The sequence below is a fragment of the Protopterus annectens genome, chromosome 4.part0, assembly GCF_019279795.1.
Source record: "Protopterus annectens isolate FY-2018-M chromosome 4.part0, PAN1.0, whole genome shotgun sequence".
Taxonomy (NCBI): domain Eukaryota; kingdom Metazoa; phylum Chordata; order Ceratodontiformes; family Protopteridae; genus Protopterus; species Protopterus annectens.
In genome coordinates, this window is record NC_056733.1 from 1081516114 (window position 1) to 1081542662 (window position 26549).

The 26549-nt window shown below is 44.1% G+C and overlaps 1 protein-coding gene across 1 annotated transcript in view; it reads left to right on the forward strand.

Moving 5' to 3' along the window:
• Positions 1-26549, forward strand: part of IK (IK cytokine) — a 776265-nt gene that overhangs the window by 311127 nt on the left and 438589 nt on the right. Inside the window, exon 10 of the mRNA XM_044069023.1 lies at positions 1373-1481. Within this exon, the coding sequence (XP_043924958.1) occupies positions 1373-1481 (109 nt within the window). The remainder of the gene's footprint in view (positions 1-1372; positions 1482-26549) is intronic.

Sequence of the window (26549 nt, forward strand, 5' to 3'; positions counted from 1 at the left end):
AGGCTTCCCTCCAACACAGAAATGCTTGTGGGGGCTCAGAAGCTTGCAAGCAGTCCTGGATACAGTCCTGGATACAGCAAATCTGTATCTGGACTAGACTGGTTACAGGAAAGGTGGGAAACAAGCTGCCATTAAACTCCAGGTCTGTAGTGAATAAATGCTGTGTCTTAGTAACAAAGTCCAGAAAGGATGTAGTTCAGTAGAAGTCTCATTATGAACTTAGACCATGAATGCTTCGCATTTGGGAGTCCTGCTTTTTGCACCTGGAGATTGTATTGGTGTTTGGCAGTATGTGGTGGTGGGGGGAGATGAATCTTTGGCCAAGACCCTCCCCAGTGAGAAATTAATCCATATGTGACTATGAACCAGTTTGGTAGTTTCCATGTGATGTAAACTATGCAAGCAATGTTGAACTATTTTAATAAATGTAAAGTCTTGATAAAAATCAAAATGTTCTGCTGCCTCTTGGTAAGAACTCCAGATCTGTTAAATTCAAATGAGCATGTGACAGTTGCCCATTCTAAGATTTAGTGAAGCAGGAGTCTACCCAAGTATTTATAATCTAGGACATGTACTTAGCTGGAGGATTGCTTCTTCTTAACCCCACTTCCATCGTGTGTACATGTCATGCAGTTCTTGATATATCTTTGTTTTGTTAGCAGTTTTGGCCAGCTATTATTGAAAAGGTACCACTGAATTGTACTAAAAATCACAAAATTTAACCTAAGTGATCAAATGACATTATACCCGGTAGTACTAAAGTTAATAGTTACAGGTCCTAATATAGCATAGTTCATGATTTCACATTCTTATTTCATGTTAAATAATAATGATTACAAAGCTGAGCATTAGCAGTTGCTATAAAAAAAAAAAAAAAAAAAAAAAAAACGTTACAGCAGTAAATAATTTAAGGCAGTGGTTTTGCCCCCAAAGACTATACTTGGTAATGGTAAATGTAATTTGAAGAGAACACTAACATGTGGAATCTTTGCAGGAGGAGCTTAAAAAATGATTCCTCCTCCCTTTAGGTATTTGCTTGAAACGGTGTGATTTCCTCCTTGTCCAAATTTGTGTCTAATATGCATATAAGGTCTGTCCCAATTTATGTAGACTCAGAATAGAAGAAATCCTTTCCATTGCAAATCAACTTCTGTGCAGTTTAATTTTTAACTTATTTCAATTAAGTAGTTTTTATAATTTTGTCGTAGGCCTTCTAGTCTTTGTTAAATTATGTCACGTGATGAAATAAGTGTGTGTGCAGTCGTGGAACACCCATTACATGCTTAACTATGTGCTTATATTTGCGTTCATATACCCAATGGAAATGGATGTGATGACATTCAATTGATTCTTTTCACATTTGACGTTTTAGGCTCAGACAACTCTAACCACAAATGATATCGTAATCAGCAAGTTAACCCAAATTTTGTCATACCTCCGTCAAGGGACACGCAACAAAAAGATGAAGAAAAGAGACAGAGGTGAGGCTGCGTTCTTCATTGTGTGTTTTCTGAACATTTATCTTTAAAAAAAAGATTTATGAAAAGTAGGAGAACTTGGAACAGCCTGGGTTATGTTATATGTTACTGTGTGACACTGAGTAGGCTGCCTACTATAGCCGTGCTTCATTTGCCCTGTTGTGGCAAATACTAATTAAATGAATACCATTTAACCAAATTCATGTGTTGTGCTCTGCTTTTGAATTAGAAGTGCTGTCAGTAAGCCTTAACTGTATGATGGAATGGGATCCTATCTCGCCTACATTCATAACTGATGGGCTCGGAGCCGATCCATCGGCTCCGACTCGGCCAACTAGTTCACTAGAACGAAGTCTCTTATTGGCTGGGCTACTCCCTATCCCAGGATGCACTACACTTGCTTCTCCAGATCTCGTTTGCCGCTTTACAAGCTGGACGTGGTCTCGACTTGGCTGGAGCTAAGTGGTTTCTTTTACCTTTTACTGGTCTTTGACCTTGGGGTTTTTCCTCTGAATATTGATAAAAACAGCTGTTTTAACAGCTACTCTCTGTTGATTGTGTGTTTGATAACTTTTTTGTGTGTAAAGTGATTTACTGGTACTTTATTTCGCTGTCGGGCAAGGCCCGTTTAAGTTAGAGGGCCTTTGCCCTACTTTTGAGAGTTTGTGTTATTATTATTTTTTCTTCGGGCAAAGCCCGTTTAAATTAGAGGGCTTTTGCCCGTTGTTTTTGTGGTGTTGTGTGTGTGTTTACTGTGTTCTCTTGTGAGGTAAATCTCCCTCTCAAGAGCTCGTGCCTTGTTTCTCGCGCTCTACAGTTGGCGCTAACCTTTTCGTATTAGACTGCTTTTCATACTGTTCAATATGTCCAAAGAGCAGAAGTCAGGATTTAAACAATGCACTCGGTGCAATTACAAAATGTCTATTACAGACAGTCATTCGATATGCGTGTATTGTTTGGGGCCTAAACATCTACAGGAGACATGTAGTGTATGTCATGCTTTCTCCTCTAGGGTTCTTCAAGAGCGCAAAAATAAACTGATCTTGAAGGGTCTTATTAAGCCCTCTTTTGAGGAGGCTTGAGATTCTCCTGTTACCTCTAAAAAGAAAAGATCGTCGGCTCCGACAAGTCCGTCGGAACCGACTGCTAAAAAGCAAAAGTCGACCTCTTCTTCCTCGGCTACACTGACTTCGGGGCCGAGGGTCGAAGGGTCTGCCTCGATGCTTCTTTCCTCCGCTCCATTAGTTTCGGAGCCGCAGGTTGGTGTATCGAGAGGCGAATCACCTCCATCGGTTCCAATGGTTTCGGAGCCGGTGGAGGTGTGCAGCTCAGACTCTTCCCCCTCGGCTCCGAAGAAAGCTCCTTCGGCGCCGATGGTGGTCCATGCTGTGGTGGAACCGGCGCCGACAGTGTTGGAGCCTTTTCGGAGCCAGTCCCCTACACTCTCGGAGCCGAGAGGAAAGTCTTCTCGTCTGTCTACCTCCTCTAAATCATCGAAACTGTCTGATTCGGATCTGGATAGGGTGATACAGAGGCTTTTCCAGTCTCCAGTTTTTGCTCAAATGGTCTCGGCTCCAGCCCAGTTGGCTTCGGAGCCGATCCCCCCTCCGAAACATTCGATTCCTCCTCCAACCTCCTCGGAGCCGTTGGAGTCGGTGATGGTGGAGCAATGCGGAGCCATACGGTCGGAACAGAGACCCCTTCGAGGTCTGTCGGCACCGACTATGATTCCTACCCTGTCCTCGGGTTCAGGGTTTGGTACTGGGACTTCCTCAGCCGGGCCCGAGGGGAACACTTTGGGGCTGGGTGCCTCGGTGCCTAGTCTTCCCCTCGGAGCATCGGCTGCTGGAATTCCCAGTGCCATCGTGGCCTCTAGACCAGTGATCTCCATGGAGTCTGGAGGTCCGGCCTTTGAGGCCATGAGGAGCGCGCTGGCCATGCCCTTGCCGGCTCAGCAGGCTTCTACCTCACCGTCCCTAGACCTGGAGACTGGTGCTTCTGCTGTGTTGCAGTCCCCCGGCAGCGGGGCCCCAGGGCCTGAGGATACCCCCATCGGGGGTTCCCTTCTTCCGGGGGGTCCGTCCGAAACTGCTTCGGACGAGCCCCCACGGAAGAAATTGTGCAAGAGGAAGCACGTGGACTCCCAAGATGAGTCTGTTACATCGGATACTGACCTCGATGACGCGGAAGGGTCCCCCAAATCATCTTCGGATGATATCTCTTTCTCAGATATCCTGGAGATTCTGAGACAGAGAGGAGATTGGCAGGCCAAAACCCCTTCAGCTGAGGAGTCAGTCTTCCTCAAGGCCTTCCGGGCCCAGCCCTCCGCCGCCTGGGCGTCTCCGCCCTTGATGAACTCCTTGATTTGGTTTCTCAAGGGTGGGAACATCCTGATTCTGTGGAACCGGTGCCTGCGAGACCTAATAAGTTTCTTTCAGCCCCCCCCCAGAAGGAATTTCTGACGAAAGGTGTTCCCGTAGATGCTATGGTGGTGGCTTCTGCCACACAGCAGGACGTGGCAGAGGCTTCAACGTCCATCCACCCTCCTAATAAGGATTCCAGGAGCATGGATAGGTACGGGAAGCGTACCCTGTCTTCAGCGGCCTTTACCTTACGGTCGCTGAACTATTTATGTCATTTTACCAGGCTCCAAAGGGACCTCCTTAAAGAGCTAAGTGACTCCCTCACTGGTAATCTACCATAGGCGCTAGCCCCTACTGTTGACGCTCAGATGACTACCTTGTTCTCCATCGTAAACTCGTCCATGAGGCTTATTTCGTATGCGGCCGAAGGGGCGAGTAGAGCAGCGGGAACAGGCGTTGCCCTCAGGAGACATGCCTGGTTACGCTTGTGTTCATTTGCGGAGGCCTTCAAGTCTTCCTTCGCCGACGCCCCCTTTGATGGGTCATCTTTGTTTGGACCCAAGGTGAAGGACACACTAACTCGGTGCGAGCAGGAGGGCAAGACCTTGACTGCCGTTGAGGCCCGCTTTTCTTAGGCCTTACCCCAAGGTCCAGAGAGGAGGGAAAATGTGGTTCAGAAAATCTCAGAGGTCTTTCCCTACTCCACCCAGTGATTCCCCCTCCAGAGGCAGTGGGGGGGGGATTCAGGAAGACGCCGCCCCAGAGGCGGCAGAGGTCCCCGTAATTCTGGAGACCGCGATTCCTTTCGTGGTTCTTCCTACAACCAGCGTCCCTGAGTTGTTGCCCAACTGTGCAGCTCCGGAGCCAGTCGGGGGTCGGTTTGCGGAGCACCCACAAGCTTGGGAATCTATTACAAGCGATCAGTGGGTGCTTCGGATTATTACCGGAGGCTATCTCATTCCCTTCAACAAACCCCCCCTTTCCTTAAGGGAAATTCCGGACGTGCCACCCAGTCAGCGGGATCAGGCAGCAATAGAGGTTTCAAAGCTGCTAGAAAAAGGAGCCATCCAGCCTGTCCCCACCGACCAGATCGGATCAGGAACTTACTCAAGATTATTTTTGGTGCCAAAAAAGACAGGGGACTTCAGGCAATTTTGGACCTCAGTTCATTGAATCGTTTTGTGGAAAAGTCCAAATTCCGAATGGTCACCCTTCAATCCATTCTTCCATTGCTGGAGAAGGATGCATGGATGTGCTCCATAGATCTCCAGGACGCTTACTATCACATTCTGATAGCTCAAGAGTCCAGGAGACACTTATGCTTACGCCTCGGAGTCAGTCATTTCCAATTCCGAGCACTGCCCTTTGGTCTCACCACAGCCCCCAGGGTGTTCACCAAGTGTCTGGCAATGGTGACTGCTCACCTGAGGAGTCTAGGATTCCAAGTGTTTCCATATCTGGACGACTGGCTCCTTACTGCCACCTCCGAGCATCTACTATTTCAGGCGCTCAACGCCACGTTCACCTTGGGCCGTTTCTTGGGGATTACGTTCAATTGGCAAAAATCTGTACTACAGCCATCTCAGCGTATTACTTTTATAGGCGCAGACTTAGATACAAAAAGGATGCGCGCCTTCTTACCGGCAGCAAGAATTCAGGTTCTGCAAAACCAAGTCAAATCCTGTCTCCCCCTATCAAGAGCTCCGGCCCATCTGATTCTACAACTGTTGGGCTCGATGGCGTCAACTATACTCTTAGTCCCCTTAGCCAGACTTCACATGCGAATTTTGCAATGGCTCCTATCTGTTCAATGGTCCTATCAGGAACTCCCCTTGAACCATTTAGTCATGATCACGGAGAGTTGCCGTCGGGATCGGCGTTGGTGGCTCCTCCAATCCAATCTCGACCAGGGGTGACCCTTTATTCCTCAACCCCTTGTTGCCAATGTGACCACGGACGCCTCCCAGGTAGGGTGGGGGGGGGGTCATTACCTGGACAGGTCGGTCCAAGGCACATGGCAAATCCAGGAAACGCATTTGCATATCAATATCCTGGAGATGAGAGCGGTTCTTTTGATACTTCAAGCTCTCCATCACGCTCTCCCGCAAGGTCCGATTGCTATCCTATCCGACAACATGTCGGTGGTTTGGTATATAAACAAGCAAGGTGGAACCAGGTCTTACCCACTGTGCAGAGAAGCCATGAGACTTTGGCACTGGGCGGTAGCTACCAACCGCTTTCTAATGGCAATGCACATACCGGGGAAATCCAATGTGATTGCGGACAGATTAAGCAGGACCATTCTGTTACCCCACGAGTGGTCCCTCAACCAGAGAGTGGCTGCGAAAGTCTTCGCCAAATGGGGCCTCCCTTGCTGCGACCTGTTTGCCAGCCCCCACAATGCAGTGCAGAGAGTTCTTCACGCTGATCCCTCCCAGGGACAGATTCCCAGGGACGCTCTGACCCACATTTGGCCCCGGTCTTCTTTATGCCTTCCTCCGGTTCCCCTCCTACCGAGGGTGATACAGAAGGCCATTTACCTGGAGAGTGAGATGATTTTGATTGCCCCGCACTGGCCTCGTCAAGTTTGGTTTCCTTTCCTACAGAGGCATGCGATAGAAGGTCCATGGTTTTTGGACCCAGTGCCGGACCTGTTGACTCATCAGTCAGGACGACTTCACCCGTCTCTCAGGTCATTGAAGTTGGCGGCATGGTTACTCCACTTCCATCCTTAGTCCGAGACAATTCCCTTTCTCCAGAGGTGATCCACATATTGTCTTCTTCTCATAAACCTTCCACTATCAAACTTTATTCCAGCAAGTGGAAAAGGTTCGCCTTCTGGGCTCAGCAACGAGGTATAGACCCCCTTACTGCCCCAGTATCGGAGGTTCTGAATTTCTTGGCCTCTCTTTTTCAGTTGGGCTCTTCAGTTTCCACGATTAAGGTTCAGCTAGCGGCTATCTCTAATTTTCATTCTTCTTTTGAACCTTCATTGATGTCTCACAAACTTTGTAAGGCTTTCCTTAAAGGAGCATGGCTCCTTAGGCCTCCAGTATCTCACCCTGTCCCCCCTTGGGACCTAAATATGGTTCTTGCTGCCTTAACTGCCCGCCCTTTCGAACCAGCTGCTACCTGCGATTTGAAATTTCTGTCCTGGAAAACGGCCTTTTTAGTGGCCATAACTGCCAGGCGGGTTTCAGAACTTCAAGCTCTTTGTTCTGATCCTCCCTATTTGATTTTTCACAAACATAGAGTGTCCTTGAAATTAAATCCCTCCTTTTACCAAAGGTAGCTTCTTCTTTCTGTATTCAACAAACTATAGAGCTCCCTGTATTTTTCCAGAGTTCTCTAATAACGCAGAATATATCTTTCATCAATTGGGCGTCCATAGACAACTGCGTTTTATTTGAATAGAACCGCTCAGACGCGGAAATCAAATCAACTGTTTGTTTCCTTTGCAATAAACAAATTGGGTCAACCAGTAGCTAAAACCTCCATAGCTAAATGGATTAAAGATTGTATCTCTTTCATTTATTCACAGGCTAACAAAGAGCTTCCCTTTCCAGTCAAGGCTCATTCTACCAGGGCAATAGCTACTTCTGTAGCTTTTCACTCCAAATTATCAATAGATGATATTTGTGCTGCGGCTATCTGGACTTCTCCGCACACTTTCATTTCTCATTACAAATTGGATGTGGTGTCTCGAGGCAGGGCTTCCTTTGGTTCCACAGTTCTCAGGAGTGTTTTCCAATGAGCCACCCGGGATTTAGGTGCTAGGGACGCTGTCCCATCAGTTATGAATGTAGGCGAGATAGGATCCCATTACATCTTTTAGTTATGTACTTACCATAACTTCGGATGTATGGGATCCATCTCGCCTACATTCATACGTACCCACCCTCCTTCCCCCTTCCATTGGGATTTAGAGGAGATGTAGTTCCATTTGGAGATCTTCTCTTGAAGAACTTTAGTTGGTTATAGTGACTACTATTTTTTCTGTGTTTGCATGTATGTATGAAAGCGAACAAACAAGATCTGGGGAAGCAGGTGTAGTGCATCCTGGGATAGGGAGTAGCCCAGCCAATAAGAGACTTCGTTCTAGTGAACTAGTTGGCCGAGTCGGAGCTGATGGATCGGCTCTGAGCCCATCAGTTATGAATGTAGGCGAGATGGATCCCATACATCCGAAGTTATGGTAAGTACATAACTAAAAGTTACTAATGATGAGCTTCTGAGAGGGTCTGGTATCCTCACCAGTGTGTGTGTGTGTGTGTGTGTGTGTGTGTGTGTGTGTGTGTGTGTGTGTGTGTGTGTGTGTGTGTGTGTCTGTGTTTAGATGTGTATAAACATACACGTGCATATACATATCAAGTATGTATTACATACACTTATTTATATACATATATATATATGTGTGTGTGTGTGTGTGTGTGTGCCCGTGTTTAGATGTGTATAAACATACACATGCACATATACATGTCAAGTATGTATTGCATACACTTATTTATGTACATATATATGTGTGTGTGTGTGTGTGTGTGTATATATATATATATATATATATATATATATATATATATATTATATTTTATATATATATATATATATATATATATATAGAGAGAGAGAGAGAGAGATACATCTATGTGTGTGTGCATGTGTATATGCTTGTTTAGATATATGTATCCTTAAGAATGGATGAACTGAGATGAAGGTTGTTGTGTAGAGGTAATTGTAGTGCTGTCCATAACTAAAGCAATTTAATGATATTTTTATCTTAGCCTCTAACTTACAGGCCTTTATGTCAAATGCCAAAAAGGACAAACACAGAAAGCAATTTCAGCTGTTGCTTTTTTCCTTCAAATCCTTTGTCTTGTCACCAATAGTGTGGATGTACTTCATTTGATGTTCATTACTGATCCTCTATATGATACCCAGCTACAAAAGGCACTTTATCTCACAGAACAGAGGCGAAAAGCACCACAGGCTGCCCGCAGCCCCAGAATTCCCTTACTTGTGTTATGCAACAGCTTAATGTAGTTGAATGCATCATTTAATATTGTACAGTGCATAAGATTTACAAACTTGACAGTCCATCAGCAATTCGTGGTCTTTTTTCAAAATTTTTAAAAACTACTCCAGTAATCTTTAACTATTTAAACAAATCTCATCTCTATTTAGTCAGGTTTAAATTAACTTTTTGATTACATGCTACTTATATTATTAATTATATTATTTCCTAGGGGTACGAGCCCCATTTTACCAATAAAGGTCACTAATATGATACAGCTTTAATGTCCAACAAATACTAAGGTCACAAGATCCAGTTTAGTCAAATAACCATTGCATTTTATTTACACACTTGTATTTATTCAAGGCAAGAAAGCAGAGATGCCAGAAGTTTACACTTTTGTATTTAGATTTTATGACTTATGAACAAACTCTGTGTTATTTGAATAAGTTCAATAAGTCAAGTTCAACAACAGTGAAGTGTTTAGCATTGTTACTGCTCAATCACGTCAGGTTTTCTGTACTGAACTGTAACAATCAGGAAACTGAAAAAAAATCATTACAGAAAAGTTTCTTTCTGAAACAACGATCAAGTTTTCTGTACAGATACTGAGTTTAGACTGCAACCATAGCAGTCAGATAATCATTACGTTCTGTGAAAGCTTTAGGCTGGGAAACTAAAATATTACTTGTACCTGGTCAGGTAATCATTACGTTCTGTGAAAGCTTTAGGCTGAGAAACTAAAATATTACTTGTACCTGGTCAGATAATCATTAAGTTCTGTGAAAGCTTTAGGCTGGGAAACTAAACTATTACTTGTATTTGAAGTACAAAATGAAATCTAGCAAGATGTTGGTAACCAGTTGTGTAGACCTGAAGGTGTCACTAGTGCACATCCAAGTGATATAGAGAGCCAAAATGCATTTCAAACTTAATAATGAAAAATTAAGCAGTGTTCATATCACACCAGGTATGACGGAGAAGGTTATTGAGGTATTAACACCACATGTGATAGAACCTAGTGAACAACAAGAATAAAAATTATTTATTGTACAGTCAACACAAATGTATGTACTGTGGTTAAAAGATTGTGCTTTAAAACGTTGTTTGTAACATGGAAGCTAAACAAAATGACAGTTTAACTAATTTGAGCAACAGAAGGAAAGTCAGCTTAAATTCCATCGGGCTGTTGAGTGCTTATATAATAGGTCTGTAATTTTTGCCATATTTTCTCCTGACTTTGAGTTATTAAAAACCTCAGTAAAAGGAGATATTTACAGAAATGCAAAATTAATTTCTGGGTAATATAGTTATTGCAGAAAAATGTAGTGAAATGATCTCTGAGATGATTCACAGTTTGGTAAAGAGCCTTGATTCACTGACAGCAAAGCTAGAGACTAGCTCTGTTATCAGAAACTGAGCTTGTGGAAGCAGCCAGAGAAAGGTTACTGAAAAGAGGGATGTAAAGCATTAGTGGGTAAAGGGCCTGCCAACCAGGAGAGGTACCAAAGGAGTTTGCTGAGAATAGTGTTTTAATGAAAGAGCTAGGACTTTAGTCAAAAAGGTTGACAGTTCCACAAACTAAAAGGTAAATCAGATGTCTAAACCCCCTTGAGTGAAACCTTGCTATATTGCAGTATAACAAATTGCACAACAGTTCATAGCTAGACAACTGCTTTATTTTTGTAGAGAGCTCTTGCTGCACTAATGCATACTGGATTTAAAGGTATCTGTGACATGAGATTTAAAACTCCTTGTTTGCTACAACAGTTCTTGGAGCATGTAGTACACCTTCCTTTGGTTCATAGGTGTTTACTAGGCTAATGGTCACAAGGGGCTTTTTAAGCCTAGCCATGCATCTCAAATCTCTGACAAGTTCTGATACCCTTGATAAGTGTAAGCATAGGCCTAGGAAAGGAGCCATCTACAGGTTACCTGTGTCCATTAGAGACATAGGTGCCAAACCAGGGATGAATTTCCGGTTTTGCATCCAATTGTCCAAGTTACACTTGAATTGGGTTAGGGGAGAAACTGTGCTTCACATGCCTATTCCATAGATGGGGGTAGTCTCTGGGATATATACCTATCTCTCCAGCAGGTCCTTTTTATATCACAGGCAAGGTATGAGTCCTTAGAACGGGTAATTCTGGTGCTGTTTGTTTTGGGGATATGCAGGAGGCCCTTCAGAGTGTGGTCTGACAGCGCCCTGTATGCCAAGCATAGGTCTCCTCTCAAAAGCCTGTAGGAGACCAACTACAGGGATAGGGCCTTGAGGAGGTCTGCACAGGACATTTTACTTACACCCTGTATTCTTTTAGTGAGGAACCTCTGTGGATGTTCCAGTTGTTGGATATGCCTGGTTAGGTACATACCAAAGGGGGCATTGTACTCTATGATAGGTCTGAATGCTGAATACAGTAGAACAATAACTTCCTTGGGCACAGATGCCATACCTTTAGTTATAAGTTGCGTTGGTGGTCTACATCATTAGACATAACAGGTATGCTGTTACTGTATCATTTGACCAGCCATCAAGGTATCCTCTTTAGGGGCTTGGGGGTCCACAGTATTGCCACTTAGTCTCTGCTTAGAACCCTTCCATGCAGCCACAACTGTTGGAATTTCCTGTATGATAATAAAGTATGTTGTTGCACATTAACTGTTAATGTTGTTAGTGTCAAATCCACCTTATTGCTTCCTGGTTTGCATTGGTATTTATTCTCAGTGGTTGTTAGACTAACAGGCTCAGAAGCTGGACACACTGGTGTGGTGCACTATCTGTTTATTCTGGAGTATGCAGCTGTAGAGTATGTGTATATGGGGGGGTGGTCATATGTATTTAATAAGGTTATAGCTGTAGAGGCCGTAATAAATCTCATCCAAATCGCCCATTACTTTTGGGAGACTAACAGTGTCACCCATTAAGTTTATTTTACCCATCTGTCACTGTGAAGATTTGTAACCACCCATAAGTCAACTAGTATAGTATTAAAAGTTGGTATGCAAGTACTATTTTTTATTTATAAGTGAGGACAGCCTATTTTAGAAATGGGAGATGTGTTGGATGTTGCACCATGTATTGATACTGATGTGGTAGTATAGGGATGTTCTTCATCTCACATTGCTGCAGTCCTTACACTTGGGTAGTCCGCTGCCCTCGGTCGGCCCGAATATCAAAGTATAAGGCTGACGTCGGTCAAGGCGCATTTGACTGACATCAGGACGTCAGGGTACAAATGCGCATGACCGACGTCATATCCTCAGTCTTTTTTGCCGCATGGTCCGATGCAGAAGCAGCATTGCAAGTGCCGGTTGGCGTTCTGAGATTTTTCAACTTTGAAGTTTCAGACCGAGTTCAAAGTTGGCTAAGTACCCCGTTGGGGAATATTTTAGTTTTTTCTTGCCTCAGTGATTTACCGGATGTCAGAAAAAGTCAATAATTGTATTTCTTGTGGGAAACAGATACCGCATAGAGATTATCATACTTTGTGTATTCCTTGCTTAGGGCCTGAGCACGACGTTGTTGGCTGTCGCTCTTGTGCTAGATTTAATAAACGCACTATAAAGAGAAGGTTGGATTGTGCAAGGTTAGTCTTTGGGAAGCGGTGTAATTATAAAATGCCGTCGGATGCTCCGACGCCCGCTTCTTCGAAGAAGCGCAAGGATAAGGCAGTTAAGCCTAGGCTAGAAGAACCGTCTGTACCGGACGCCGGTTCTTTGGAGGTGTCGGTGGAGCTGGTGGCTCCGCCGGAGGTTTCTTTGTGTTCCCAGGGTGAGACCTTATTATTGCAGGATGTGGCCTCTCTGGAGGCAAGTCAGGCTGAGGGGGCTTCTCAGGTTACTATACTCCCCTCCCTTCCTAGGGTGGCTAGGCCCTCTCCTTCTGTTTCAAAGGCTTCTCCCAGGGGCAGGCCAGGTTTGGCTTCAGTTGGTGTTACCCCTAGCTCTTCAGGTACTGTGCCCAAGAAGCATATGCTTAAAATGGCAGAAGATTTGATTACTTTAATTAGGGGTTTTATGCCCCCTCCTGATAAGAGACCTAGGTTGGAGCCTGAGCTGGGGGTTTTGAGCAGGCTTCGGATGTTTCAGAGTCTTTGGCTGAAGACTTGCAGGAGTACTCTCCTTATTCTGATTCTGATCTGGATGATTCTACTCCTTCTGCTTCTCCTCCTGAGGATTTTTCTTTTTCAGAAACTCTTCATTCCATGAGGGAGCATTTTAAGTGGGAAGGTCAAGACTTCTCTGATTCCAGGAAAAGGCTTAGGGAATTTTTGTTTTTACCCCAGCATAGGCCTTTGGCTATACCTCCTGTTTTGGATGTAGTAGAAGATGTTTTTGCAGAAGCTTCTCTTAATCCTGATTCTTTGCCTCCTGCTCCTGTTAAGCCGGATAGGTATTACAGGGTGCCTGAAGCTCATAAGTTTCTTTTTAAGAGTCCTAGGGCTGACCCAGAAACTGTTAGTCAGGGGCCTAAAGGTGTTAAGGCTTCTGTTGTTAAGAATCCGGTTCCTGCAGACAAAGAGGCTAGGGCCTTGGATAGATGGGGAAAGAAGGTTTATACTTCTTCCACTCTTGCTATGAGGGCTTTGAATTGCCAGTTTCACATGCTGAAATACCAGAACTATCTCCTTTCACAATTAAAGTCTAAGGTTGATGCTCTGGCAGTAGGTATTGATTGTAAAGAGTTGCAAGATTTAGTGCATGTTTCTGAACAGGTGGGTAAGCATTCTTTGCAATGTGGTTTTGATGCTGTACAGGCCTCGTCTAGGGTGGCTGCCACTGGGTCAGTTCTTCGCAGGCACGCCTGGCTAAGGGATCAAAATTTGTCTGAACATGTTAAAACAAGGATTTTAGATGCTCCTTTACAATCTGATGTGTTGTTTGGTCCTCCTGTTGAGGCGGTTTTAAAGAAAATGGAAGACAAGGCTAAGTCTATGCAGACTGTTAAAGATTTTTTTGCAGGTCCAGCCTCCAAAGTTTAGTAGAAATTGGCCTACTAAGGGGTGGACGTATCCTTCTTATGATTCACAGTCTAGGGGTAGATCTAGACGTGGTAGGGGCAGAGCTCAGGGCTCTTTCAGGCCTAGAACAGGAAGTTCTCCTGCACAGTCTTCGGGTGAGGGCAGGGGTCAGTCCTTTCGTAAACAGACCCAATGACCTACCTTTTCAGCTGCCAGAGCCTTCTCGTCTGGCAGCACCTTTGGGAGGAAGGTTGGCACTTTTCAAAGAAAATTGGAGTTTAATTACCCAAGACAGATGGGTATTGGATATCATACACCACGGTTACAGGTTTTATTTCCATACCTTGCCTCCTTTCAAAGGCATGCCAGACATTCCTCCTCAACAAAGAATAGAGGCTCACAAGCAAGTTTCTCTGTTACTCCAAATAGGGGCCATACAGCCGGTCCCTATGCCAGAAGTGGGCCTAGGATTTTACTCTCGCCTGTTCCTAGTACCAAAGAAGGGGAACACGTGGAGACCAATTTTGGATTTATCTACCCTCAACACTTATCTGGACATTTCCCAAGTTCAAAATGTTGACGTTACAGCAGCTTTTACCTCTGCTGGGCAAAGATCATTGGATGGTAACTTTGGATCTCAAGGAGGCTTACCTTCATGTTCCTATCAGACTAAGTTGCAGGAAGTATCTGCGTTTTCGAGCTGGGACTTCTCACTATCAGTTCTCTGCATTGCCCTTTGGCTTATCTACTGCGCCCAGAGTATTCACGAAAGTTCTGGCTCCAGTGATAGCCTTCTTCAGGTTAAAAGGAATACAGATCTATCCTTATTTGGACGACTGCCTGATTTTGGCCCAAGGAAGGGAAGAGCTTCTTCATCATTTGGAATATGTGATAGCAGTGCTAAGATGCCTGGGGTATTCTGTGAACGAAATAAAGTCCAGTCTAGTACCCTCTCAGGACATGTGCTTTCTGGGTGTGAGACTGAATACAGCATCCCAGATGGCCTTTCTAACCCCGGACAAACAAAAGAGTCTATCCCTTTACTTCCGTCAACTATCTCATCAGTCCGTGCTGACTGCAAGGACAGTCCTTCAAGCATTAGGGTTCATGGCATCTTGTATTCTGGTGCTTCCCAATGCCAAACTGCATATGAGGAAGCTACAATGGTATCTCAAAAATGTATGGACACAGCACTGCCAGGATCTGGACACTGTCATTCAAATAATACCTTGCATTCAAAAGGAATTTTTATGGTGGGCTCAGGAATGTCACCTAAACAAGGGACTCTCTGTGACCCAGCCAGAGGCGAGTCAGATTTTAACGACAGATGCCTCAGACAAAGCTTGGGGAGCTCATCTACATGGAAAGTGGATACAAAACAAGTGGCCTGCCAGACTACAACATCTACATATCAACATGAAGGAGATGTTAGCAGTCCAGTTTGCATTAATAGCTTTCAAGGAATTACTTCTTCCAGGGCAGGTGTTGATTCTAACAGACAACACAACTGTCATGTGGTACATCAACAAGCAAGGAGGAACGCATTCTTATCCTCTATGCAGGCAAGCAATGATTTTGTGGGAGACTGCTCTCAGTTTACAGCTCAATCTTCAGGCAAGGTTTCTGCCAGGAGCACAGAACTCCTTAGCAGATGTGTTGAGCAGACGAATTATGGATCCCCACGAGTGGAAATTGGATCCTCAAGTATTTCAGAAATTGACAGTGTCATGGGGAACTCCAGACATAGATCTGTTCGCTTCTCCACTAAACCATCAGCTGCCAAAATTTTGCACAAAAAGGTTTCATCCCACAGCTTGGAAAGTGGATGCTCTTTCTTTCAATTGGAGCAATCTTCATGTGTATGCCTTTCCTCCTCTGCCTCTCCTTCCAAAGGTACTTCTAAAGGTCAGACAGGACAAGCCAAGGATGATTTTAATAGCTCCAGATTGGCCTCGACAGCACTGGTACCCATTACTGAGAAGTCTGGTACGGAAGCCTCCATGGCCTTTGCCTTCAATTCCACACCTGTTGTCACAGGAGGACAGCCATTTGCTGAATGTCAAACTTCACTCTCTGCACCTGACAGCCTGGCATATTCTGTTTTGAACCATAGAGGGTCTCAACTTCCACAACAAGTTTTGAATGTGATTTTGGAAGCTAGAAGACCTAGTACAAGGAAAGTGTAAGCAGATAAATGGAAGAGATTTTTGTTTTGGAGTGCAGCAAAAGATTTTGATGTTTCTGAGCCTAATTTGAGTGTGGCTCTTCAATATCTTACTGAGTTACTAGACAAGGGTTTGTCTTTCTCTTCTATTAAGGTTCATGCTGCAGCAATTTCGGCTCACTATGATTGTGTCCCACCATTGTTTTCTCATCCTTTATTCAAGCAATTTCTTAGAGGGGCAAAGAATATAAGACCCCCACGAAGAGCTCCTACTCCTGCTTGGGATCTCAATTTTGTGTTGGAGAAACTCACTCTACAACCTTTTGAGCCTGCAGCTACTTCTGAGTTGAAATATTTATCATGGAAGACTGCTTTTTTGTTGGCAATTACCTCTGCAAGAAGGGTTTCTGAATTGCAGGCCCTTATGGCAGTTGAGCCTTTCTTGATTTTCCATAAGGATAGGGTATCATTACGTACTAATCCTTCCTTTATGCCTAAGGTGGTTTCTAGTGTGGCTTTAAACCAAACTATTCATTTGCCTACTTTTATGCAAATCCCCAAAATAAAGGGGAAAAGATTTTGCACACTTTAGATGTACACAGGCAGTTGCGTTATTATTTGGACAGAACTAAAGGGTTCAGGCAGTCTCAGCAGTTGTTTGTTTCTTTTGCTTTGAGTTCTCAGGGCAAGCCTGTGTCTAAACAAACTATTTCTAAGTGGATTGGGTTTTGCATTGCTTTCTGTTATTCCCATCATGGCAAGGAGGTTCCAGCTGGGATTAGGCCTCATTCCACTAGGGCTACTGCCACTTCAACAGCTTTTTGAGGGAGTGGCAACCAAGGATATTTTGGAGGCAGCTACTTGGAGTTCAGTGCATACTTTCTCTAGGCATTATCACCTGCCACTTTACTCTAAATCCAGGGCTGGTTTTGCCACTGCTGTTTTGCAGGGCATGTTGGCAGCTCCTGCTTCCTTGTAGTTAGCCATCCTCCCTTACCTCTGCTTTGGGATTCTACCAAAGTGTAAGGACTGCAGCAATGTGAGATGAAGAACATAGTACAGTTTTGTACCTACCGTAAATGTAGATGTTCGAAGATCCACATTGCTGCAGTCCAATTACCTCCCTCCTTCCCCTCTGTAGTTAGAGGTGGTTGTGTGGGTTGGGTTGTACATATTGTGTATATTGTATATTTTGTACATATAGTTAGTGCAAGGGTGGTTGGTTGGGTGTTTGCTGTCTTTTGGTTTTGACCTTTATTTTTAGGGTCTTCTGACATCTGGGGCAAGAAAAGACTGAGGATATGACGTCAGTCATGCGCATTTGTACCCTGACGTCCTGATGTCAGTCAAATGCGCCTTGACCGACGTCCGCCTTATACTTTGATATTCGGGCCGACCGAGGGCAGCGGACTACCCAAGTGTAAGGACTGCAGCAATGTGGATCTTCGAACATCTACATTTACGGTAGGTACAAAACTGTACTTTAGGTCTCTAGTGGGGGTACTTGATTTACCACTGGCTGTGTTTAGGTGCAGGAGTTCGAGTGATGGGGCATTAAGCAGGGACTGCCTGTAGCAGCCTGTACGACACTTGAGTAAAGTGACAGATTGGAAAGGAAATGAGGATGAGGGCAGTCAGTGACTTATTGCTGAGGATCCTCTTTATGTCAGCTGAAATGATAGTATTATTTCATCGAACTGTCACTGTCCAACATACCACGCCAGTTCGCTAGTTACAGTAATCAAAAGATGTTCAATTCACAAGGTTTGACAGGTAATGTGAAAACTGAAATTACTCTAATTCTGTAAATGTTCTTCTTTCAGTATAATTTCTCCAAGTCTTTTGGGGTTTCTAATACCATGACTGGAATGGACCCCATTCCTGAGTTAAAGTTTGACTAAAGTTCGTGAAATTAGAATTGTTTCAATCTATGATGGTAGCCAAAGTTGTTCTTTACAGCACCCTCATTGTGCCCAGAATTAACTCCTGCAATTCATACAGAGTTGCTTATATTGACAGCATAAATAAATAAGACTGCAGATTGTTTTTTTTATGAGACCCATTGCTCGTGCTACTACTTCTGGAACTGTCCAGGTGTACTTCTTCCACATTGTCCCTTGTTTCTGCCTGCAGACCCTGGTATTTTATGATTTTGTGTCTCTCTGTATGTAACTATGATCAGTGGGTGTAGCAATTTTATGATCAGTGCAACTTTTATCTTCTTTTCATGAGCTATTATGTCTGGTTTGCATTTAAACAGTCCTGATAGCAGTGTAAGCACCAAATAACAGGATCCATGACTGAACATTACATACAACAATGTTGGGTTCCATGGCAGCAGTGCAGCCGAAAGAGTAATGCCTATTTCAGTTTTTGTGTACATTTCTTATGGGGGGGCAAGCCTCCTCAAACACCCCCACGCTTCTTGCTTGAATGTATAGACCCCACAATTTCATAGCTGTGAGAAAGGGTGGACACCTGAGGAATGAAGAAACCTTCCTGCTTCTCGTCCATAGCACTCCAAGACTAAACATAATGTTTCATTTCAAACATTAAAATCCCAAAACCAAACTTCTAATGCCCAGAGCCTCAAAATGTCCAGAAAATACTCTGTACTAGAAACATCAAAGATCAAAAACCTCAAAAATCACAGTAAAAACAGTGATAAGTCACCATTACTACATTTATGTTTTATGTTCAGTGGTGGTGCTGCGGCAGCGTTGTCGTCTCACAGTAAGATGCTGTCCGGTTCGATTCTCAGCTAGAGCGTCTTCTCCGTGGAGACATGAATGGGCTTACCTTCATTGAAGGTTGTGCGTCAGGGCTGTTAACTCAGCATGTAAAAATCAACTACCAATCATTAGCGGACCGGAGTTCTGCTGTGGCTACCCCTAACCGGGAAAAGCCGAAAGACACAACAGTAAAGCTCTCGGAATTATTGCATTTGCCTGAAATAGGAATCTAGGTAAATCAATTGCTGTTATGGCATGCATACGTGGTAATTGTTATAAATCAGTTACTGCTATTCAGTTCTCCATCAAAGTACTCAGGTTTGCTAATTTGTTGCCTCTACCCAAGATGTACAGACTTTTATGTTTAATTTTCACTCTGAGCAATGCTTTAGATATGCAAAAAGTGCAGTTTAATAAGAAACTTTAACAACTTTGCTGAACACTTTACATAATGTTTAAAATTGGAAAGAAATAATTTACAGACATGGTACATGTGCATCGACAAAAGAAGATATTCAAATGTGGGAAGATAGATGGAAAGTAAGTCTGTAATCTTATTTCCTAAATAAGAACATTATTGTATGCAGAAATTACTCCAGAAGAAAACACCAACTGTCTTTTGAGGTATTGCTAGCTGTCTGGAGTACAGAGATGAAGCCCTGACTCTGACTCTTATGATCACAGTTAGATTAGTGGCTTGAGCACTGGAAGAGCCAGATGGAGAGACAGGAGTGAATTGGCCAACACTTCCTCACTCATCCTGGGGAGAGGAATGTGTCATGGTCTGTCATGACCTACTAAACGTACCCTGTGTTGCAAAGCTCAAGATGCATACCCTTGAGTAAAGACCAGGAGTGCAGTCCTTGCCAAACAGTTTGCATTGTTGTTGTCAAGTTTAAAAAACTTGTTTTGGGAGGCTGCATAAAGCTGATGCAAGAGTCTGTGCATTCACAGCATTTCATTAGTAATGTTCACGATAGGTATTGCTTTTATGCTAAGAGCTTGCCAAAACTAGAGATTTTTTTAATTTTTTTTAATTGCATCTTGTAGTAATGTATTCTGTCCTTTGCTAACATTTAGGTTCATAGGCAAGTACTAGGCTAGCTGCCTTTGTTGCCATTTTATGCCTAGCCAATTTCCCTTCCAAAGGTGAGAATCAGACATTGAACTTTGTGTCTGTGAGGTTAACACCTTAACCATTATACCAACCCCCAACCCTAGGCATTATCATATGAAAAGAAAGGGAAGCCTGTTACTCCAGAGCTCAACTTTTGTAATAGAATATATTGTTCACTGACAGATTGTGACGAATGCATAGCAGCATTTTCAAACTAGTAGTTATTTATGTTAAGCTTTTCCATTTTTCAATGTATTATAACATATATAAACTGGACTACAGAGGCCCCTTTCTGTCACTTTAGTACCAGAAAAACTTAAAATGTTAAGATAAAGGATAATGTCAGAGTGAAGTAACTTTGTTATGCAGGTTTAAATTTCAGTTACTGGCTAGTAATTACATTGCCTGGGTGTAACCAAATGTTTAGGTTTCAGCTTTAGTACAGGAGATGGCTTTCAGTAATTTCAGAAGAAAAAAGGTGTATTCAGTGGTGTTTAAAGCAAGTGAGACATTGGATGAATCTGTACAGTTAGATGAGAAAAGGATGGAAAGGATAGAAGAAGCTATACGTAATTGATCAGGAAAGCTGATAAAACTGCAGAAATGTGTATGTAATGAAGGAAAGACTGTCTGTAGAAGAACAACGGTTTCAAAAAGTAGTAGAATTAGCAGGCAAAGCAAAATTTTCTTCTGTACCAGAAAAACTGTAAGGAATAGCATGTATTAATATTATGAAAGTACATTTAAGATTCTGGACTGATGTTCCACAGTCAGTTTTGTTAACTCAGAAGGTACATCATGTGTATATTCCAAGTCTGACCACGTGAAAGCAGCCAAGACCTTTAATAGTAAAATTGCAATTATACCAGCAGAAAGAACTGCTGCTGACAAAACTGTGGCAGAAGGGAAAGTATTAGAAATTGGGAGCACCAGAGTTGAAAGTGATGCTTCCATCAGAAGAGAAGCAAATTTGTTCCAGCAGTCAGTGGATGTTGAGAAGCAAGTGTGAGATTCAAGATGGTGTTTCATCTCCCAAGCCTCTGCTTAGACTTAGCAAGTATACCATAACTTGTGATTTTGGATATATGGCTAGGCTTAAACAGGCCCTTGTGGTCATTGGTCTAGTAAACACGTATGAACCTGTATATACTGCCTTCAGAATATATTTTTCTGGAAGAGTAGTGATATTTTTCACAGTGTAACATACTACAAAGGAAATAAAAAGATGAGTCAGCAAAGAATGGGCCAGCAAGCTAAAAGGGAGTGTGCTTCACATTCTTCTGAGAAAGAAGGTAGAGAGTCATTGTCAGTGAAACCTTGTCCATTGTTCCAAAAGAAAATGACTGAACAACAGAAGAAAGCCCAGGAGCTGACTAGAAGAAGGAGTACATTGGACTTGAACCAGATATTGGTGTTGGGAGATGATGATGGTCAGGGTGAAGGCTAGCAACAATGCAAAATTGGTGAATAAAATGGGAGAACTGTAAAGCATCATTCATGTTAGATGTAGTATAAACACGTGAAAGAAAAACACGGGAAGTCAGACTGTTAAGGGATTTATGCTTAGTCTTTCCATCTGTTTATGTTAAATATTTAGAAGAACAGTGAAGGGACTGAAATAGTAACTGCAAGTAGAAAATTATCTGACGTTCAACCTGAGGAACTCTGATCCAGCACGTATCTGACTCTGCCGCATACTCCAGCATCGGATCCAATGTCTAAGCTCTTCCCCTACCCATAATGCCCCATTTTCCCTCCTCCCCTCAGATCTCATTTGCCGCTCGTTTTGACCAGCAGCATTTCTCCATTGCTCCAAGCTCCTCTGTTGTGTTTTTTTTGGGGTTTCTTTTCTATTTTCTCCCTTCTTGACTAACCTTTGTCTTTTCTAACCCTACTCTGTCCCATTTGCGCTCGGCAGCAGTGTTTTAGAGAAAAAACCTTCCCTCTCTTTCCCTTTCCTTCTTTCTGTCTAGCATGTGTGTGTGCAAGTTGTCTTCCTGGCCATGGCCAAGACCCCTAAACCTGGCTTCTGGAAGTGCACAGAGTATGGGCATAAGCACCCTCAGTCTGATGCCCACACTCTGTGCGTTGCCTGTTTGGGTGTCCCCCATATTAGACACTTCCAGTTCGATCTGCAAATGCTTCAACTGCCGTGCTTTGATAGACAGGAGGAACAAACTTACACTGAAGAGCCTCCCCCCCTCCAGAGGCCTCCTCCTCTTCTTCCGCGCCGGCTTCTGGGACTCAACCTCCCACCAAGAAGTTTGAGGACAGAGAACTAACTCTCGGAGCCGTAGCCTCTGCGTTGAATCCATGGGGGATGGCAGTGACTTTGTGGCTTTTGGGGTTGTCCTATCCTCTCTGAGCCTCGGCACCAGCAGGCTTGGCTCCGGCTCCCCCCTCAGAGCAGACCGCAGCAGATCCGGCCTCTGCTTCGGCCATTCTGACTTCAGGGATCCACTCGCCTCAGCGTTCGAGGGGTTAGAGAGGGTTCTCTTGGCTTCTTCGAAAGCCTTAACACTCTTGTCCTCTGAGTCCGTCCTACCTTTCTGTCTTTCTGGGACGGACTCTGCCATCTTGCCCCCTCAGAGACTGCCTGCTGGCAGTTCACCCCAGGATGTACCCATAAGGGAACTCCTTGAGGCTTCAGAGTCCTCCCTGGATTCCCCCCCCCCCCGAGCCCCCAGTGAAGCGTATATGTAAGAGGATGCACATAGACTACCTGAGGGAGTCCCCACCATCGATACCAACAAAAGGGGAGGATTCCACTTGATCACCCCCAGAAGAGGTCTCCTTTGGAGACGTCATGGAGATTCTTTGCCAGTGTGGTGGGTGATCTACCCTCAAGCCCAACCCGGACAAGTCAGTATTTCTGGAGGCGTTTGGCACAGGACCTTCTACCTCCTGAGTGTCCCCCTTGCGGATCCTGTAGTGGATCTCTTCTCATCTAGGGCATGGAAGGAACTGGACACAGTTGAGCCCATCCCCAGATGCCCGGACAAAGTGCTTAGCTCCCTTTCTGACAAACCCTTCTGGTCCAAGGGGTCCTCAGTCAATGCCATGGTGGTTGCAATGGCCACCAAAAAGGAACTGGCTCAGGAGAGCTCCTCGGTCCACCCACCAGACAGGGAGTCTAAAGCGATGGATCATTTTGGGAACCGGATCTACACAGCAGTCACCTTTGCCTTATGTGCAGTGAATTATTTGGCACATGTAGTCAGACTGCAGAGCGACCTGATCAAGTAGGTCACTCAGTCTGCCCCAGTGTCCATGTCAGCAGAGGAGAAGAAACTTTTTTCTCCTGAATGGCCACACGTCTGAGGCTTCTCTCACACACTACTGAGGGTACCTCCAGGGCCGCAGGAACAGGCGTGGCCATCAGGTGGCATGCCTGGCTTCGGCTGGGTGCCTTTTTGGGCTTTTTAGGATGTTTTTCACCAACACTCCCTGTGACAGTTCCACTTTGTTTGAAAAAATGTTTTGTGATATGTTAATCCAGAGCAAGAAAGATGGGAAGACCTTGTCTGCAGTCGGAATACACTTCTGTACCCCGCAGTTATCCTTTTCTAGGAATCAGTATGGAGTCAAGAAGTGGTGGTTTTGGAAGTCTCGGGGTTCTTCCTAAGATGTTCAGGATTTCCCTTCACCCGGGGGAAGGGGGAATATGATAGACGCCTCCCTCATGGCAGAGGAGGTCTGAAGGATCAAGGGTCTCAGGACACCTTCCCGGACGGACACTTCCAGCAACCCTGCGGGGTTGCCTCACTGCTTGCTTGTCTTTGGAGCCTGTCGGGGGGGCACCTGTCTCTGCACCCAATGGACTGGGAGTCCATTGCAAATTATCATTGGATTCTGTATGTCCTGTCCAGAGGTTACTTGATTCCCTGTCTCCATCCCCCCCATTCCTCCCAGCCACCTCCCAGACATAACACCTGGTCAATGAGAGGAGGCAGCCATAGAAGTTGACAGACTGCTTGCAAAATAGTCACCCAGCCTCTCCCCCCAGGCCAGTCCAAATCAGGCATTTATTCCAGGTTCTTTTTGGTGCCAGAGAAAACAGGGGACTTGAGGCCCATTCTGGATCTTTCAACCTTGAACCTGTCAGTTGCCAAGACGAAATTCCGGATGGTCACCCTTCAATCCATTCTGCCCTTCCTGCAGATGAATGAATGGATGTGCTTGGTGGACATCCATAATGCGTACTCCCATGTCAGCATGGACAGACACTCTCTCGGAAGTTCCCCTTCTTCTGGCTGGGAGCCAGTCATTTTCAATTCAAAGTGCTCCCCTTTGGTCTCACCACCGGCCCCCAGGTGTTCACCGAAGTGAAGGAGGTAGTGACTGCTCACCTGCAGCTGCAGGGTTTTCAGATCTTTCCTTACCTGGTTTGGAAGCTCAGTGATCCTCATTGCCCCTTTCTGGCTTCACCAGGTTTGGTTCCCCACTCTGTGGTCTCATGATCCAATTCAGATTGCATGACCCTCAGAGGTTCCTCACCTGGTCTTAGTCAGCCTGAAGCTCACAGCTTGGCTGCTCCAATTCCTATGATAGCAAGGACTCCCAGGCTGTCATTTCCTGTTAAGAAGATCCTGGTAACAGCACACAAATCTTCTGCCAGGAAGGCCTTATTCCAGCACATGGAAGTGTTTTTCAATATGGGCCTCTTGGCAAGATGTGGATCCCATCACTGTGCCAGTTTAGGGTCCAGTTAGCAGCAGTTTCCACTTAGGTAAGAATTCTTCTTCCTTGGCTTCTTCTAAATTTTGTAAGGCCTTTCTGAAAGGTACCTTTCTTCTTAGGCCTCCGGTTAAGGACGTCATGCCCCCTTGGGAATCTTACCTTTGTTCTGCAAGCCTTGGTTTCTTCACCATTTGAACCAACTGGCATGGTTGATTTGCAGTTTTTGTTGTGGAAGATGGCCTTTTTGGTGGCAGTTACCTCCACCAAGAGAGTTTCTGAAATTCGGGCCGTATTGATCAAGCCTCCTTATCTGGAATTTCATAAAGATAGGGTGTCCAAAAGTGGCCTCAGAATCCAATATTAACCATGTCATTAATTTGCCAGTTTTCATTCCAAATTTCCAAAATAAAGGGGAGTACAAATTGCACTTGTTAGATGTGCACAGGCAGCTGCGTTTCTATTTGCATAGAACAAAACCTTTCCATAAGTCACATCAACTTTGTTACCTTTTCTAAACCTTACCTGAGGAAGCCTGATTCTAAAGTTACAATTGCTCAATGGATTTCCAAATGCATTTCTTTGACCTACTAAGCCAAAGGTTTGTCTCCACCAGGATACATCTGGGTATACTCCACCAGATCTGTCTCTACTTCTGCTGCCTTTTGGTGCAGGATTTCTCTCGATGATACCTGCTCTGCGGCGACCTGGGCATCATCACACACATTTATTTCCCATTATAAATTAGATCTTCTTTCCAGGAGCAGGGCATCTTTTGGCTCAGCTGTGCTCCAGAATATCCTTCCATGAGGACCTCCCAGGGTTTATTGATAGCTGGAGACTCTGTCCCTCAGGTTGTAGATCAAATGAAAACCACTTCAGATGTATAAGTTATGTACTTATCATAACATTTCGTCTGAGTTGTTTCTTTTTATTTGTCTTCAACTGTCCCTCCCTCCTTCCCCCTGCCTTGTGTGGGCTGTGTAGTGGACCAGACGGAAGAGTCATAGCCCCTCTATCCTGGCTAGCTTTCCATTTGATAACCCTTTGTGGGTTGTGCCAGGTTTATAGGCATGCTGGCTAGATTGGGATGCAGCTGTTCTGCACCAAACTCAATCTGAGGGGCGGAGGGAAAGTGGGGCATTATGGGTAGGGGAGGAGCTTGGACTTTCGAACTGATGCTAGAGTATGCAGCCAAGTCAGATCCGTGCCAGATCAGTCCCTCAAGTTGAAACAACTCTGATGGAATGTTGTGGTGAGTACATAACTTTTTTTTTGTTATTGTTGTTAGTATCAGTGTAATACATTTTGCATGTTATATTGTAAACCAGTTCTGTATAGTATGCAGAGATATTTTAAATGTGAGGTGGGAGAGTTTTATAAGTGACTATTGTTTATGCTCATGATACTAAAACAAGAACATACTTTTTCTTAACTGTATTTAATCCAGGCTTTACACTGTAACAAGATAAAGACTGGAAAGAACAAAGTTACAATTAATGTACTGTGATCTTGGGCTGCTGGAGGAATAAAAGTATATTGATTACATTTATATGTGTATAAAAAGATAATTTTCACTGTCTTTATAGCAGTGGATGTCTGTACTGGTGTTCACATTTTAAGCAATACACAATGGACTTTAAGCATGCAGCTTTGAAAAATTCAAAGAAATGGTGCGAAGCATGAAAATGGTGTCTTGCATTTGCAAAGTTGATAGCTATGATTTTAAAGTTATTGGGAAAGCAAGAAATTACTTCAGAAGGGTTAGCTAGAGAGTGAGATAAAATGGAGTTTAAAACAGTAGACATAAGGACTGAAAGATGACGGGGACGTATTGTCAGTTACATTGAGGGTTTGACAAACGTTAGTGTTGTTGAAAGGGAATCTCACAGAACAAGAACAGGAGCAACTGCAGAATGCTAAAAGTAAAATTGGAGAGTGTTTAGATAAATGAATGAGTTTATAAAGTTTCCTATTAAGAAAATTTTTGATAAGCATTCTAGAGCACAAAAACATTTAACGCGATGAAAGTAGAAAAAACTTGCA